This window comes from Sphaerodactylus townsendi, linkage group LG06 (assembly GCF_021028975.2).
Source record: "Sphaerodactylus townsendi isolate TG3544 linkage group LG06, MPM_Stown_v2.3, whole genome shotgun sequence".
Lineage (NCBI taxonomy): Eukaryota > Metazoa > Chordata > Lepidosauria > Squamata > Sphaerodactylidae > Sphaerodactylus > Sphaerodactylus townsendi.
This window is the reverse complement of record NC_059430.1, coordinates 90,745,584-90,764,179: the sequence shown is the minus strand read 5'-3', so window position 1 is coordinate 90,764,179 and position 18,596 is coordinate 90,745,584. Positions and strand designations below refer to the sequence as shown.

Below are 18,596 nucleotides of genomic sequence, written 5' to 3'. Positions count from 1 at the left end.
CACCACGCTACCCACCCCTACTTCCAGGTCATTTATGAATAGGTTAAAGAGCACTGGTCCCAAAACGGATCCTTGGGGGACACCACTCCCGACATCTCTCCATTGTGAGAACTTCCCATTTACACCCACTCTTTGTTTCCTGTTTCTCAACCAGTTTTTAATCCATAGGAGGACTTCCCCTCTTATTCCTTCATTGCTGAGTTTTCTCAACAGTCTCTGGTGAGGAACTTTGTCAAAAGCCTTTTGGAAATCCAAGTAGACAATGTCCACCGGTTCACCCCTGTCCACATGCCTGTTTACACCCTCAAAGAACTCTAGTAAGTTTGTAAGACAGGATTTGCCAGTGTGGCAAATACCAGTGTGGTAGACGGCATATTGCAAACAAGTACTAAATCTAAAGGATTACATGCATTGATTTCAACACACATAATGTTGTGTGTCGAGGGTTAGAGTTCAGAAATATAACTGCAGGGGAAGCAGGGAGATTAAGCTGCCTTGACAAAGCTAATTGTGCTAGTCAGCGACACCTTCTATGTGGAGAACTAGGGAGGGAATGTGAAAAAAACCTATCAGCAAGACCCTGAAATTGCTCCCTGCAAGGAGAGAGAATTCATTTTACATGACCAAAGAAAACATGAAACGCAGAAGTGATGAAGATCATACATTCATACAATTGTGTATTCCAAGCATGTACATTTGTTTTATTGTTAACTTTGGTTCTAACAGTTCCACCTTCATTTTCATAACACTTTTTAGTTAAAAACAAATAGGCCAGAGAAAATACAAAAATATTAAATTATGAAAACAAACCCCATTAAGGCTCCCTTTTTAATATTTATACACACTCAAACCAATGGACTTATCAACAAAAGATTGATAAGAACTAGAAGGAAATACTAATTGTTACCTTAACTTGCCAAGCCAAGTGGTTTTAAAAGCATTGATCACTGAAGAGACAAATGATAAAATTAAGTCAATAATAAAGATAACTCGAACGAAAATACTCAGCAGATTAGGAAAGACAACATTGTGAATTCATCAACAGTAATCTCAGGTGTGAGACTCGTCCCTTGCCACTGAATACAAGATGTTTGACAGTCCTACAGAAAATATTGGGAACTCGTCTTTCACACATTGACACAATACAAAATTCTGGATTTCTACACAAAGAAATCTGGCAGACTTTTAGATGGACCAGAGGCATGATTATGTTCTACAAGTACTTAGTAATGTGACTCTCAACCCTCGTTCTCCAAACACTACTATGTGTTGTATCTACAAACTATTTTAGGGTGTCACAGAAACATCTGTCCTGACCCCACTCAGTCCTATAGTGTATTCAGCTAAAGGTCTAACTCACATTTGAGGGTTCCCCTCTTACTTTATTCAGGGCACTTTGGGCCAGAACATATTAATTTAGAACTGAGAGACAGGCTAAGGGCTCCTTTTCAAGATTCTGAGCACCCTGAGATACTCACTGAGCCCAATATCTGCTATAGGCTTGGAATCCTGAAGTGTGCCTAGTTATGTAAAACGTTAATTATGCAGAAGAAGCATAAGAAAAAAATAGCAATTGATAGAAAGCATTAAGCAAGTTATCTGATGTTTCTCACCACCTATCGATACACTGCAGAAAGAAAAACTGAGGTTAAGGAAATAAGTGGCAAAATCCAGTTGCCGTGCATGTTGGAGTAATGAGCTGCTTGCCATTAGAAAACTCTCCACGCTCCAGAAAAGCGAGAGGAAAGGAAAAGAAAGAAGGTAAAATACGTCAGATTCTGCTTCGCGAAAGCAGCATAAGCTGACATTGTTGTGTGAATCGTCATAAGCATCGCCTGCTCTGTGAAGTCAAACTTGGCTTTGTCAACTACCCTTCACTCTCCTGAACATGGATGCTGCTTTCTAAATCCACACCAAAGATAAAGTGGTTTGTCAGGGTTTAAATTATAAGTGGACTTAATCCCAACAATATTTAGTTATCTGTTTCTTGGATTTCCAATGTGTTTGTATTCTCAAAGTGCTGGCTGGGCTTGGACAAACTGGAATGCTTGAAGTCAAAGAGAAGACTGCTCATGGTCTAACCTGCGTCACAAGATTAGCCTCAGAATTGCTCTTCCCCCTTCCTACTGCATGCAGCAATGACAAAAATCAGCTTCCACTGATGGCGTCCACACCAAATGGATGTTTCAATCAGATGCAGCTAAAAAACAAAGGTTGTATTATTGCTCAGTGTTTCAAAGAAACATAAATGGGCCTGATCCTCCTCTACTGTTGCTCATGTCATTAAACTGCAGTTATTAATGCTCAGATATCTATACTGAAAGTCTTTGTTAAATCCATTTTGAGGTGTATAACCTACCTGTGTACCCAGAAACCCTCCCCCCACAAAACCCCCAGCCAAAACCAAAACAATGAAACATGTATTCCCATCTCTCACATGTCACCTTTTGTACTAAAACTAATTTAAGACTGCACAGACCCTGCTTAGGACGTAATCTGCATGTGAACATTTTGTACAGCAAATTCTGTTTCCAGTTAGTGATGAAGATGTGCACCTCATACCCCTTTCACCAACTATTGGGGTGGGGTGAGGTGGGAGAGATTAGTAAAAAGCTCTTCAGGATCTATGCCCCCACTGCCTAACTTGCATTCCCTAGAGCAGTGGGAATACTTACAAAGAACTGTAGAACTAAAAAATCACTCAATATTTCCAAATGCAATTGGAAGAGTTAGCTGGCAGAGCACAGGGAAAACTAAGGCAGGCCAAAGTTTATGACTGCTCTCAAGAAAACCCATTTCAGCAGGCTGGCAATGCAAGAGGGTTATTTTTAACCTTGCCAAGCAGCAGCAGCTCTGTATCTGAAATGCAGGAATATTCTTACCAAGTGGGAAAACAGAGAAACCAGCCTAGAATCAAGCTTCTTACACCAGGGGAGCAGACAGATGGTCCTTCTAAAACATTCTCTTATTCCCAATCTCTACTCAAGCCTTGACAGAACTAAAGCATTTTATATTGTCCACTGTTGTTTTTATGCCTACTGTATAATTTGATTTTTTCCCCCTTCAAGACAGAAAGAAAAATTAACATGGTTAAAAGGGCTATATTGTAGATGGGAGCATGCCCAGTGTGTTCCCCCCATCCTTTGAACAATAAATCTTTATGAATGAACTGCTTTTGAAAATTGCTTGGTTTCAAAAGCAGCCTGCCATATCGCCTGGGGAGGAGTGGGGTACGAGGGGAGCAAGCTGCTGCCAAGAAGCTTCGAAGAACCCCCCTCAAAAGAACACAGAATCAATTGTGCAGTTCTTTAGATCCCAGTGAGAATAAGCAAGCCACAGAATCAAAGGTCTGCTAAAATTCAGACATAGCAAGTGCACATTACGTAGAGATGGCAAAGTAGTATGACTGCTTCACAAGATGGGAGGGGAGGGGCAGGAGTGCACAGTCAAACATTCTGTGTGCATTCCAGTACACAGCTCTACACCACCTTAACGACAGAGATCTCATAGTGGCTTCAAGACCAGGAATTTCCCCCAACCTCTTGCTGTCCATATTTGCTCACAGTGATGCTCATGTGGTCCATTCCAGACCCACATACTTGGTAGTGGGCAAGACAAATACAACTTCAAGTCTCAAGGAATTCAAACTAATATCAGAGGCTGCGGGGTGCCTGGGTTCCCCTGCTAAATGCAAGAAAAGTGGTTTCAGAATGCTTTGTCTTTCTGCATAGCAGAATTTCACAAAGTAAACAAGAGAAAAAAAATTACACACGCTAGCCTGAGATCCCCACTAGCCTTGGATCAGGAATAAACAAGCAAAGCCACAAGTCCAATTTGTTTTCCTGGTCAGTACTTTGGAGAGCTCCTTCCACCGATGACAGGTTGCTTGTTTATCCGCTGATTGCTCCACTATTATTGGCGAATTTGTATAATTTCAACTTGCAGTCTGCTCATGTTCCAGAAACTGACCTCGTATTGAGTACATTTTATACCCAGGTGCAAATGCCCTTCCTCAATAGCAAATGGGTGAGATGACCTTGTTGAAGAAGCCTCTCCCGAGCATCCCGAGGGGAGAGAGCTTTGAGTCTTGTCAGCAGCTCCTCTTCTAGGAGTTTTCAGCTTCTGCTGATTCTTGACCGGTCCTCCTCAAGTTGCCTTTCACTTTGACAAATTCAGGAGCATTCTCTTGCTCTTCCTGCATCTTCTGTTTTTCAAGTTCAAGCTTCAAACAAAATTCAGATATTTTTAAAAAGGAAGAGGGAGGAAAAAAATGTTTCACAAAATTCATAACCTGCCTTTGCCCTCTTAAGGGCCAACAGGGTGGCTAACAAATTAAGGTATAAATAATAAAATCACATCTTAAACACCATTAAAACCAACAACCCCCCCCCCCCACACACACATAATTAAAGCATAAAATGAGAGATAAAATACATCTAAAAACATTGAAACAACAATTAAAACACTGGGCAGGGAGGATTACCACTGAATGTTGAACATTACAAAAAAGGGATATCAACAGAAGGAATAGATGAATCTCCTGGAGAAGAGAGTTCCAGAGTTAGCAGACCAGGTGCTCGGGAGCAGCAGCAGCAGAAGCAGGCCATTGCTTTTGCATCCTGCATGTGAGCTCCCAAAGGCATCTGGTGGGCCACTGCGAGTAGCAAAGTGTGGACTAGATGGACTCTGGTCTGATCCAGCAGCCTCTTTCTTATGTTCTTAGAGTTTTAGAGCCAGGACTAAGGCAGCCCTCTCCCAGGTTGCCACCCGTCCAGTCTCCAAAGATTACCATAATGGTCATGTCAAATAACATCAGATCCAACAAGGAAGTCACAGCAGTGCTTTTCAAGACATCTTAATTAACAGCAGTGAAAGCAAATTAATTCAAAAGAATAAGAGATAACTCCCAATAACTTTGAAAAGCAGGTAACATACAAATATTGCCAAGTGCGTTTATTATGCCAAGTGATCAAATGAGTTTGTGGCAGAGAACTATTTGAACCAAGAAACACTTGGATCACAACTCCAGTGCCCAGGTACTCTCATCCATGAACTTGACCCTATAACCGTGGTGGCGAACCTTTGGCACTCCAGATGTTATGGACTACAATTCCCATCAGCCCCTGCCAATGACCAATTGGCCATGCTGGCAGGGGCTGATGGGAATTGTAGTCCATAGCATCTGGAGTGCTAAAGGTTCGCCACCACTGCCCAATAATTTTGAGTCCTATATAACAAGTTGCTTCCTGGATATATGCACTGTGAAAATAACCACCAAATCACTCTTCTGTAACTATCTTTCTACATCATTTTGTAGTCAGTGTACATATCATGATCTCTGGAAGATTCTACAGGCTTCATCCCCCCCTCTTTACCTGTTCCAATTTCTGCTGCCTTTTAAGTAGCTCTATTTCCAAATCTGATTTCTTCTTTCGTGCCTCCTCTTCCTTCTGCTGTTTGATAAATTGGTCTCGTTTCCGTCTTTCCATCACCTTTTGCAGCTCTGGTTTATTCTGAGGAGCCAGACCCCTTGCAAAATGGAAAATAAGGGGGAACAAAAAGAATCTGCATTCAGCTATCTCCACCCACAAATACAACCATGAGTTAATTGCATCTGCATAATACTATCCTGTGACTATTCTGCAAAAAAGTATTGCCTCTGTTAAGCTAAACTTGTCTCAGCAGGCAGCATCTTTTTATAATTGGAAAGAAATAATGCCTTTTCCAAGACAGCAGTGACCAGCAAGGTTTTTTCCAAGTAGCTACATTAATGATGCTACTTGATTAATGAGAGGGTGTGCGTGTGTGTGTGTGTGTGGACTTCCCCCCCCCCCCCCAAATCAAGTTAAAGGTTTTCAGAACTGATTAATCTAATTGGTCAAGTAAAACCCTGCAGCCTTACAGGTCTACTTAGCATTTCAGTACTTGATCTGAGGGCCAAACTACACAATGCAGTGTCCAGTGGTCAGACTATGGACACCAGAGATGACTTTGGGTCATTAAGAATGCTGCAATCCTCTGATCCGAATCAGGCCCACAGCATGCTGGGACCGGACAATCTTGCCCCACCCTGGCCTTTTCAAGGGAAACAACAGTTCCTCATGACTGTTTCAGCACTTCAGAAAGCACTGTGTGTGTGTGTGTGTGCCATAAAGTCTAGCTGTCACACAATGAGTCCAGTTTTGTGGTCCAGAATATAAATGATCATAGTGCAATTCCTCACTGAAGGTAGGCACTCTGAAGTTTACAAATGACTCCCCCCTGAATTCAGAAACCTGTAACTGTCTTAGGCCTTTTCTGCATGGGCACTGAGCGGGGGTGCATCGGCATTAACAATGCCAATGCACCCCCCCACCCCCGGGACTGTTCACACAGAAGGTCCCGGTAGGGGAGCAGGGGAAGGCACAGCCTTCGCACAGTCTGCGCCTTCCCCAACTGGCTTACCTGCTCCTGCTGGCTCCTGTTGCGTTGTGGAGGCCAGGGGACACGCCCCCCTGGCCAGAGTGATGGAGCTGGAGACAGAGGCCAGGGGTGTGTGTCCCCTGGTCTCCACAATGTGATGGGAGCCAGCAGGAGCAGGCTGTGGGAGGTGGGAGGGAAATGCAGCGGCTGAAAGGCGCCCCTTTTGAAAAGGGGAGTTTCTGTGCTGCTTGGGCAGCGCAAGCATGACGCTGCTGCATTGCAGCAGCGCCTGCGATGCGAACGCCTCCCCAGGGACGGCATTTTTGCCGTCCTGGGGCGCTCTATTCCACTCATGCGGAACGAGCCTTAGTGTCAATGATCTTCTCTACAGTTTCTCTCCTGTTGTTTGATGGAGCAGAAGATAACTGTTCTCCACACAATCCCAGTGTATACAAGAAGAAGAAGAAGAAGGAGAAGGAGGAGGAGTTTGGATTTATATCCCCCCTTTCTTTCCTTTAATGAGACTCAAAGGGGCTTACAAACTCCTTTCCTTCCCCACTCACAACAAACACCCTGTGAGGTAGGTGGGGCTGAGAGAGCTCAGAAGAACTGTGACTAGCCCAAGGTCACCCAGCTAGTGTGTGTTGGAATGTACCAGCTAATCTGAATTCCCCAGATAAGTCTCCACAGCTCAGGTGGCAGCGTGGGGAATCAAACCCAGTTCCTCCAAATTAGAGCACACCTGCTCTTAACCACGACGCCACTGCTGCTCCTTAAATATATTGTATTAAACACTTTCTGTGTTTGTTTTTTTAATTCATTCAGTGAAAAATAAGACTGAGAAAGATGTTGGTGAGGCACCCAGATGTAACTCCCAGCTCTTTCATGGCATGACTTGTCCCAACTTGTGACATTGCTAAAATTCTGCCCAGGCAGGACAATAGTTCTGAGGACATTTTACCCCAGTTTGATAGGCCAGGCAGGGAAACCCTACACAGGATCCTACGCAGGATTGATTTAAATTAGCTTAGAAGAATAAATTTTACATAGGATTGCACTGTGAGCAACAGTGTTGTGGCATGAACTAGCCAGTCTTAGAGGGAGAAAAGAAGAGGACTTTGTAAAAGGGATTTCTCCCTCTTCACTGCCACTTATATTGGACAGAGTATGGATTCCCTCTAAAGCATGTTCTGATTCTACAGAAACGATCACTAGACATAGCTTTCTGTTTCTAATGCCCTAAGCAGGAGCTATTTGACAGAGACCCACACAAACATCCTCCTCGATGTTCTAAAAGTTCTTACATCACAGAACAATGTATAATAGGTTCAAATATTTTTCAATCTCCACTGACTTCCACAAACTGTATTACACACTCCCACAGCCCAACAACAATCCATTTTCACAACTGCCTATGATTTGTCTCCACCTCAAAGGGAGATTGCTATTGGCAATGACATTTTACTAGGAAACCTTTATATATTATGCAATATTCAATTTCTGCTATGTTACAATAAAATATTCAACAGTACTAAGAACACTCTCTCACTGAATCTGTAATATGTATCCTGTACCCTAAAAATTTATTTAAATCTGCACAATGTCTGACATATTTTGCAATCATCATTTGTAACACAGAAGATCCCATGGAAGTGAGATTGCTGCATTTCAAATGCTGTGACAGGGAAATCAGTCATCAAGAAACCAAATCCTCTTAAAACCCTAAGCTTAATGATGTCATATGTTAATTAAAGCACATATTTAATAAATATGCGCCATTGTTATTCAAATGCCAGTATGGTGGTAAGGAAGACCCATAACTCTTCAAAACATGGAGCCCACAACAGCTGCTTCAAGTGTTAATTTCAAACTATGGCTCTAAAATAGCACATTAAAAACTGTTATACAAAGACAGTGGCTCCCCCCAGAGGCGTAGCTGGGGAAAATGGAGCCCGGTGCAAAATCTGAGTTTTGCTTCCCCCCCCATGTTCATTTGTGTTTTTTTTTGTATTTTTTAGTGTTTTTTTAGTTTTAGGCCTGCAGGGTGCACAGTTTTTAGGTTAGCAGTATCAAAATTTCAGGGCATCTTTAGGAGACTATCCTGATGACACCAGCCAGGTTTGGTGAAGTTTGGTTCAGGGGGTCCAAAGTTATGGACTCTCAAAGGTGTAGCCTTTTCAGTTAGTCTCTGGAACCAGCAGAGAAGAGGAGCAGTGGAGAACAGCAGTGGGCCAGAAAGGGCTGAGGAGCTCTGATTTTTCTTTACAGAGGGCTTTTCTCAAAGCCACATCTTTTAAACAGTGTATTTTAAACAGGGGGTTTCTCTTTTTTTTCTCCTTGTCCTAGGGCTGCTGATTGGTGGAGGCTGCTGAAGGGGTGGGGCTTCTCACATTTGTAAATCTTTTCAGTTAGTGCTGAAGGGGTGGGGCTTCTCACATTTTTAAATCTTTTCAGTTAGTCTCTGGAACCAGCAGAGAAGAGGAGCAGTGGAGAACAGCAGTGGGCCAGAAAGGGCTGAGGAGCTCTGATTTTTCTTTACAGAGGGCTTTTCTCAAAGCCACATCTTTTAAACAGTGTATTTTAAACAGGGGGTTTCTCTTTTTTTTCTCCTTGTCCTAGGGCTGCTGATTGGTGGAGGCTGCTGAAGGGGTGGGGCTTCTCACATTTGTAAATCTTTTTACACCTAACGGCACGTGCAGGTGTTTTACTAAATAAGAACATATTTTAAGGGATAGTAGAAGGTATAGAAACCTTAAGAGGGAGGCACTAATTAAAATCAGTATTTGAATATCTAAACAAAATTAGATATGAAGGCAGGAAGCCAGCAGGGGGATGGGGGCTTTCCAGTGTTTTGCACTGAGTGTCACATGTATGACTATCTGCCACTAGGGCAGAAGTCATGGGTGTGCCCTCGCTGCAATGAGCTCCTGGCACTCAAGGAACGTTTGCGTTCTCTTGAAGCCAAGGTGGCAGACCTGGCGAAGCTGAGAGAGGCAGAGAGAGCAACAAACGAGGCTTTCAGGGACCTAGCAGCCGGGTCCCACTCCCAAGGTGATATCCCTTCAGATGTCATGGAGAATGAGAGTCTGGGTGACGGAGGGTGCCAGTCTGAGGTGGTGGAAGATGCTCCCTTAGATGGGACCCCTTCCTTAGCTGGTGGTCAGATATCCTCTCGCACTGAGGATACCCCTCGGGGAGGTGGGGTCTCCTTGTAGTGGGTGATTCGATCATTAGGAATATAGAGAGTTGGGTTTGTGAGAGGCGTGATGACCGCATGGTGACTTGCCTGCCTCGTGCAAAGGTTGCGGATGTCACGCTTCGTCTAGATAGGCTGTTAGACAGTGCTGGGGTGGAGTCAGCAATTGTGGTCCACATTGGTACCAATGACATTGGGAAATGTAGCCGGGAGGTTCTGGAAGCTAAATTTAGGCTGCTAGGAAAAAGGTTAAAATCCAGGACCCCCAAGGTGGCATTCTCAGAAATGCTACCTGTTCCACGCGTAGGGCGAGCTAGGCAAGCAGAGATACAGGGTCTCAATGTGTGGATGAGAAGGTGGTGTAAGGCAGAGGGTTTCAGCTTTGTCAGGAACTGGGGAACCTTTTGGGATAAGGCAGGCCTGTACAAAAGGGACGGGCTTCATCTTAACCAAAGAGGAACCAGGCTGCTGGCGCTCAACATTAAAAAGGTGGCAGAACAGCTTTTAAACTGATCCCTGGGGGAAAGCCGACAGGAGCTGAGGTGACTTCGGTTCGGAATACAGAGTCCATGGGGATGCAGACAGAGAGGGAGGTTTTTCTAAATCAACCACATACAAGCGAGGAGCATAGCAATGTGATAAGTGATAGTGTCTACAAAAGGCTAGAGGGCAAAACACATAAATCCCAGGTCAGGGACAGAGACAGAGTATACAAGTGTCTCTATGCTAATAGTAGAAGCATTCGACTTAAAATGGGGGAGCTGGAGTACAGAGTTTTGAAGGAGGACATTGATATAGTGGGCATCGCAGAGACATGGTGGAATGAGGAGAACCAGTGGGATGCTGTTATCCCAGGTTACAGGCTCTACAGGAAGGATAGGACAGGGCGTATTGGGGGTGGGGTGGCCCTCTACATCAAAGAGAGCATAGTGTCACATAGACAATGCAGGGGGAGCTGATTCCTCTACAGAAGCACTGTGGATATCAATACCAGGGGTGAAGCATAGTTTAACATTAGGAATATATTATCGTCCCCCTGACCAAAGCGCACAAGAGGATTCTGAGATGGAAAAAGAAATTAGAGAGGTCAACAAAAGCAAAAATGTCGTGGTAATGGGCAATTTTAACTATCCCCACATAAACTGGAAAAATGCATGTTCAGGTCATAGTAAGGAGAGAACATTCCTGGATATGCTAAATGACTGTGGCTTAGAGCAGATGGTTGTAGAACCAACCAGGGGAGATGTGATCCTAGATCTAATTCTATGTGGGACCCAGGACCTGGTGCGGGAAGTCAGTGTTGTTGAGCCAATAGGGAACAGTGACCACAATGCTGTCAGATTCAGTATCTCTGCATGTGAACAAGTGACAACTACTAATGTAGTTACATTCGCCTTCAGAAAGGGAAATTTCTCAAAGATGAGGGGGATAGTGCGCAGGAAGCTGAAAGGGAAAATCAAGAGAGTCAAAACTGTCCAAGGTGCTTGGAGGTTATTTAAAAACACAGTCTTAAAAGCTCAGCTGGAATGTGTTCCGCAGGTTAGGAAAGAGCAGCCTGCATTCAAAAGAAAGCCACCATGGTTAACAAGGGAGGTTGAGGAAATTATTAGGGAAAAAAAAGATGTCTTTTAGAAAATGGAAGTCCAACTTAACTGATGAAGAATACCAGAGAGAACACAAATGGTGGGAAAAAAGAAGCAAGTTAGCTGTAAGGGAGGCAAAAAAGGATTATGAGGAACGCATGGCTGCGAACATCAAGACTAGCAACAAACAGTTCTTCAAGTACATCAAAAGCAGGAAGCCAGCTAGGGAAGCGGTGGTGAGGCCCAAGTATGATGAAGGAACAAAAGGTGTGCTAAAAGATGACAGGGAGATTGTAGAGAAGCTGAATGAATTCTTTGCATCTGTCTTCACCCAAGAGGAGGTGAGGAAAATTCCTGCACCTGAACCAAGCTTCTTAGGAGGTGAATCCGAGGAACTAGTGAAGATAGTGGTAGACAAGGAAGAAGTTCTGGCAGCCATTGATAAACTAAATGCTACCAAATCCCCTGGCCCAGATTGCATTCATCCAAGAGCTCAAGCATGAAATTGCTGATGTTCTCACATTAATATGCAACTTATCCCTGAAATCAGGCTCCATCCCTGAAGACTGGAAGATGGCCAATGTCACACCAATCTTTAAGAAAGGGTCTAGGGGACCCAGGAAATTACAGGCCAGTCAGTTTCCACATCTGTTCCTGGTAAATTAGTAGAATCTATCATTAAAGATAAAATTATTAAACATGTAGAAAAGCAAGACCTGCTGAGGAAGAGTCACCATGGCTTTTGTAGAGGCAAGTCCTTTCCTTACAAACTACTAGAGTTCTTTGAGGGTGTAAACAGACATGTGGATAAGGGGGAACCAGTGGACATTGTCTACTTGGATTTCCAAAAGGCTTTTGACAAAGTTCCTCACCAGAGACTGTTGAGAAAACTCAGCAATGAAGGAATAAGAGGGGAAGTCCTCCTATGGATTAAAAAAATGGTTGAGGAACAGGAAACAAAGGGTGGGTATAAATGGGAAGTTCCTACCAATGGAGAGATGTCGGAGTGATGTCCTCAAGGATCCGGTTTGGGACCAGTGCTCTTTTAACTTATTCATAAAATGACCCAAGAAGTAGGTGCAGTGTGGTGGCCAAGTTTGCAGATGATACCAAATTATGTAGGGCAGTGTACCACAAAGATTGGCGGAAGAGCCCAAGCCGATCTCATAAATTAGGTGAGTGGGCTGAAATGGCAAATGTATTCAATGTAGCTAAATGTAAAGTGATGCAATACAGGGGCAAAAAATCCAAACTTCACATTAACATCGCTTACAGGGTCGCGCTAACAGTCACAGACCAGGAAAGGGATTTGGGCTGCCTTAGTTGATAGTTCCATGGGAATGTCAACTCAATGCATGGCAGCTGTGAAAAGGCAAACTCTATGCTGGGGATAATTAGGAAAGGAGTTGATAATAAACCGTGACTACCGCGCCCCGATATAAAGCAGTGGTGCCAATCAAGACTTGGAATACTGTGTTCAGTTCTGGTCGCCACATCTCAAAAAGGATATCGAAGAGATAGAAAAAGTGCAGAGAAGGGCAACAAGGATGATTGAAGGATTGGAGCACCTTCCTTATGAGGAGAGGCTGCAGCGTTTGGGACTCCTTTAGTTTGGAGGAGAGGAGACGCCTGAGGGGGGATATGGACAAAGTCTATAAATTATGCATGGGTAGAAAATGTTGACAGAGAGAAATTTTTCTCTCTTTCTCACAATAGAACCAGGGGGCATTCACTGAAAATGCTGGGGGGAAGAATTAGGACTAATAAAAGGAAACACTTCTTCACGCAACGTGTGATTGGTGTTTGGAATATGCTGCCACAGGAGGTGGTGATGGCCACTAACCTGGTTAGCTTTAAAAAGGGCTTGGACAGATTTATGGAGGAGAAGTCAATCTATGGCTACCAATCTTGATCCTCCTTGATCTCAGATTGCAAATGCCTTAGCAGACCAGCTGCTCAGGAGCAGCAGCAGCAGCAGAAGGCCATTGCTTTCACATCCTGCATGTGAGCTCCCAAAGGCACCTGGTGGGCCACTACGAGTAGCAGAATGCTGGACTAGATGGACTCTGGTCTGATCCAGCATGCTAGTTCTTATGTTCTTAGCCCCCATCTCCTATTAGCTCCCATTGGAAACAATGGGGGATGGGGGCACCCCCTTTGGGAGTCCATAACTTTGGCCCCCCTGAACCAAAACTCACCCAGCTTGGGTGGTAACATCAGGAGAGTTCCTCGAAAACTCCCTGAAATTTTGATGCTGCTATCCTAAAAACTGTGTCCCCTGCAGGCCAATAACTGAAAACACTAAAAAATACAAAAAACAAACCTGAAATTTTTGCTGCCCCCCCCCCCCACGGGCACGCGCCCAGTGCAATGCGCACCCCCTGTCTCCCTTGTAGCTACGCCTCTGGGCTCATCTGAAGTTTCTTGCGGGGACTCCTTACACTGAAAAATCAACCATAGTGGACAGATTCTCCACCAGTTGCTCATTGCTACTAATGATCATAGAATCATAGATTCTATGCAACATACAGTCATGGGAAGTAGTGGGTGCATTTCAGGAAACAATTCTTAATAATGAGGCTTCACAGTGAACCAAATACACACCCTAGAATATGCTCCAGAATGCTCTGCAATGCACCAGAGTGCCACTGTAGCCTCTGGAGCTCTCCAGCAGACAAGCTGATGTGAAAAGTGTTCCCTGAAGACAGAAAGTTCTACTCTGCTGCTCTTAAAGTATAGGTTCAAGACAAATTAAGGGCACATTTTAGGATTGTCACCCATTCCTAAGCAGTATGAATCGTTCATAGTGAATAAATGTTTTTAGGATAGCCTCAAATGAGTAGAAGTACGTGTTTCAAAATTTGTTCCACCTTCACTTTCAAGATTAAAGTTTCAAAAGTTTCTTAGGCATCCTCAGTGTCCCAAATTCTGATTGGCTGTTGTTTTGGGGCAGCAGCGGGGGGAAACGAAGCCCCCCCCCTGCTTTTCCAATTCTGGATAGGGCCTGGAGCAGGCCTTAACAAGGCAAGTGGCAGCAAAAAACAATGGGGCACAGCATCACACCCCCATTCTCATATTTTTGTGGAAAACAAGAGACCCCCCCCCATAGTGGGCATAGTGGCCAAATGTGCACATCTTTCTAATTATGCACTCCAAACAACCAGTAGATGTACATAAAAGAAAACACGGACATTTTGGGACTCCACTCCTGATTAACCCAGGCGAAATGGCACCTGGTTGATACCATGAGCAGAAAACGTGCTTGGGGGAACATTTTGGGAAGGGCAGGCTGCAGCAGGATTTTTTAAAAGTATTGCCAAATTGGAGATTTTTGAAAATCCTGGGATAAGGGAAATGTCATGGGACAAACTTGCTTTAGGACCGAGAACTGTGTAAATTTATTGGCCAAACCGTGATATTTCCATTGCTCAATCCAAGATATTGGGACCATGCAAAAATGACCTAGGCTGGTTTCTCCTATCTGAACACATGGATTACAAAGAAAGGGAACAAAATCTATGCGTAGTGTCAGCCAGAATGATCCCATCCATGTCTCTATTAACAGCTTAGCCAAGTAATACAAGCTGCACCATTGAGGCTTATTTTTATGTCTTTGGGGTATTTTTTTAATGTATGTGGTAGAGTGGCTAGAATGTCTTGCAAGGATTCCAGGCAGATTTGGGCTCATCTCCTCACTCTGTCACAAAGTCAACTGGTTTGTCTTGGGCCAGACCTCAACCATTCAACTCAATATAATTCACAGGACTGCTGTGAGGATAAAATGGGAGAAGAGATGAGCAACCTTCATCTCCTGAGAGGGACAATTTTGTTCAAAAAAATGTGGCAAACGTGCTTAACAATGTAATCTATACTCCCTCAACCAAAAGAGTTTGGGCACATGAAAGAGATGTTCAGATATTACACCAAATGCAGGCGGGGGGTGTTGAAGCACAGAATCAACCTCTCATGGTCTCCCAGGGAGAAGTGAGCTCCCTAGGCTAGGCTACCAGATGTGCAGGGACTGGTTCTCTGACTAATGGAGGGAGTCACAGTCATCTCACAGTTAGTTTGGCAGATTTTCTAATTTTCTAATATATATATTCTATTTATTGCAGAGACGCATTAATGCTAAAGTTGCAACTTTTTCCTGCCCAGCTAAAAGTCACTCTTTTGCCTCAGGCAAAGGTATTGCTTACTCTCTCCTTCAGTGCCTCCCCACACCCCCAATTGCACTGGCAGTTAGATTGGATACTGAAGGTAGACCTTTGGGAGTCTAAAAAACCAGTTTCCCACATAAGCAGCCAAAACTGTAACCCCTAACCAGGTTCCCAGTTTGCCAACAGAGCAAACAGACCTCAAGTCTACAAGACAATATGTGTTAGAACAACTGTCCTATAATTCCTAGCTCAGACACAAGGAAATAAATATTGGTAACAAGGAAATAAATTGACCCAGATATGAGGAAGGATCTGGATGAATTGTTTTCCTCCCTCTTTTTCTCTTTCTAAAATTAGCTCCCTGGATTGATTCACATTTGTGCAAGTTTGCTCTAAAAAAAGGAGAGGGGGGAGAGAATTCCAACATTAATTTTAAAATGAATCGGAGAACTAGGGGGAAAAGGGGGGGGGAGCCTGCTGCAGAACTCAGCAGCACGTTTCTCACTGGGAGAGTCATAAACCACAATTACAGTAATGAAATGAGGGCACTGAAGGGAACAGATTTACAGGATAATAAGACATGCTTGTATGGGAAACAAAGAGTGCTCAGATTACTTTAAAGGCCCATAGGCTTTTGCACGGATGTAATTCAGAGAAGCTGGAGTCTGCTTTAAAATGAAGCAAGGATGAATGCTGAACAATTGTCTTGCTAGGTCTTTAATAAACTTGGCAGAAAAAAGCAGTCAGACTTTCATGTTTAATCCTATTATCTCAAAATAGGGCAACTTTCTGCCAACCTCACTGCCAACTTTCACACACATAACTACTAAAGCTCAGCGCTGCATAATGTCATGCTATGTCCCCAAGGAAGTGTATGTGTGCCCATTTACACAAATATAAAATCATATGGATTTATTTCCTTCATCTGTATCCCTGTGAAATTCTTTAGTGATTTGGCTGAAAATGCCATCCAAGTAACTCACCTGAAGGAACTGTATTATTTTTCATTCATACACCCACCCACCCATGACTGGACCTAGGAGAAGTTCAATAGCAAGCCTGTGTCCTTGCTATAAAGCAACTAGGGAACATCATCTGAAAAGGCCCAAAGTCTACTATATGCAATATTAATACAGTAGAGTTCACATGAAGACACAAACTCTGCTTTGTATGTGAACAGAACTCAAAGGCAAATTCCTTGTTCATGCCTGGCAGAAAACTAAATTTGTGCCTCAGCTGCAGAATTTTATACTCAATTTCTTACCTTTTCTGATTCATGCGGAGTTCTCTGTGAAGGTCTTGATGATTCCGGGATGACTTGACAGGGTTAATTAGTTTCTGAGGTCTAATTAGCTCTGGATTGTCCTCATCTATGTAGTCTGGTTCAGCCATGATGTTTCTTGGATAGAAGGAAGGGCCTCTGAGCTCCAAATCCTCACTTAGGTTATCTGTAATACAAGGAAAACATTTCTGCTTCATTAACTTTATTGAAATACACACAGGCAGGAAGGCTAATATAGACAGGGCTGGCATTTGATCAAACTGTGACACATTGCAAGCATCCATCATGATAAGGAGGAAGAACAGAGTTCCTGCTTGCAAACTAAGTGCAAACAAACATACATGTACATGGCACATGTGCAAGTTTTATGCAGTATTTCAAATCAACTTGTTCAACAGTGGCTGACAGTGGAATTCACTGCCTCGGAGAATGGTGGAGTCTCCTTCTTTGGAGGTTTTTAAACAGAGGCTGGATGAACAAATGTTGGGAGTGCTTTGATTGTGTATTCCTGCATGGCAGGGGGTTGGTCTTGATGGCCCTTGTAGTCTCTTCCAACTCTATGATTCTATGTGTATGTTAAGGGTGGGTCTACCCTGCCATCCTTGTTTGTTAATTGAAAAATCTGAAAGGGAAGGGACATCAGCGTGTGCAGGGTTTCTACCACCTTCTGTGTTCTAGTTGCACAAATTGAGCAACAAGAAGCTAGATGTCATGTAGGAAGGGTGATGTATTTTCCAGGAGGGCAGCATACCTTACTTGCATATTAAAGGCTCTTTATAAGATTGGGCAGCAATTGTGACTTTTTGTGACTTCTGGAAAATGATAATGGGGGGCGGGGGGTTAAAAGGCAGACTTTCCTTGGTAGATAGGTCCAGCTCTCAATAGATTACTATAATCACATTAGAGACAACATATTGGCCCAATATTGCACACTGACTGGAGAAAGCATCAAACCTATAGTCCATTTTTGTTATAGTTCTGTGTCTTATTGTCAAGAGGAATTTTCCAGGCAGGCTTGTGGTCATGGATTATGAACTCTAAATTAGAACAGGATCACTGACATAAGTCACATATTTGGATGGTCCAATCACACCTTCCTGCAGAGAGTGGAGTCACAATTGTTTCCTCCAGTGTGAGCTGGCTGGCAACGTTTCTCAGGGGACACCTGAGGGTTGTGTAGTGGGGGCACTGCAGTTGCTCTGGGGAAGATCCTGCTATAGCTTTAGTTACAGCTGCTTTTGTGGGTGCTTCATCATCTTCAGTTTTAAATTGGAAGACCAGCTGATTGCAAGGACTGCTTAAACACACAGCAAGAAAAAGGCAAGAACTTGGCCCATTGAACAAGGGACTCACAAACCCCTCAAAAGAGGATACACATGTGACTGACACACTCTCTTTTCTTGCTTCCAAAGCAGTGGCCTCCCACAAAGAGAGAAGGACATGTTCCAGGGAGACTGATAACCTCAACATGTTGATTTAGGTGCCACAATGGACTTAAGGAAAGAGGAAGAGCGAAGTTACTTCAGCCTATCATACAAGCATTTATCAAGGTGTCTGACCAACAAACATCTGGAGTGAAATGTCTTCTTGCCTAAAGTCTAAACTATATTCTTTTGTGTTTATAAAACTTTACTGTAATTGTACCTTCTGATTTGCACAAGGGGAGGGATTCCATTCCCAAATATCCAACGTGGATCTGGCAATCCTCCACCCTCCCCGCATCCACTGCCAGTTGTCAGGGGAAACCTGGCACTCTAGGTGCAGTGGATAGAAGATCAGGCTACAATCTTTTGAGAATTGGGTTCAGATCCCCTTTTGTTTCATGGAAGTCTGCTGGGTGACCTTGGGATCATCACAAACTCTCAGCCTGGTCCACTTTTACAGGGTTATTGTTCTGAGAGAACGGAGGAAGTCGCTTTAAGCCCTAACTTGGAAAAAAAGCCCAATGTAAATAAATGCAAATGCATGCATTGAAA

General features: G+C 43.6%; 1 protein-coding gene across 2 annotated transcripts in view; it reads right to left on the bottom strand.

Moving 5' to 3' along the window:
• Positions 1–2,415: 2,415 nt before the first annotated feature.
• Positions 2,416–18,596, bottom strand: part of FAM107B (family with sequence similarity 107 member B) — a 59,552-nt gene continuing 43,371 nt past the window's right edge. For both annotated transcript variants that reach the window (XM_048499929.1, XM_048499930.1), the window contains exons 2-4: positions 16,603–16,786; positions 5,376–5,529; positions 2,416–4,222 (exon numbers count right to left, since the gene is read on the bottom strand). In XM_048499929.1, coding sequence (XP_048355886.1) covers positions 4,106–4,222; positions 5,376–5,529; positions 16,603–16,730 — 399 coding nt within the window. In that variant the 5' untranslated portion in view covers positions 16,731–16,786 and the 3' untranslated portion in view covers positions 2,416–4,105. The remainder of the gene's footprint in view (positions 4,223–5,375; positions 5,530–16,602; positions 16,787–18,596) is intronic.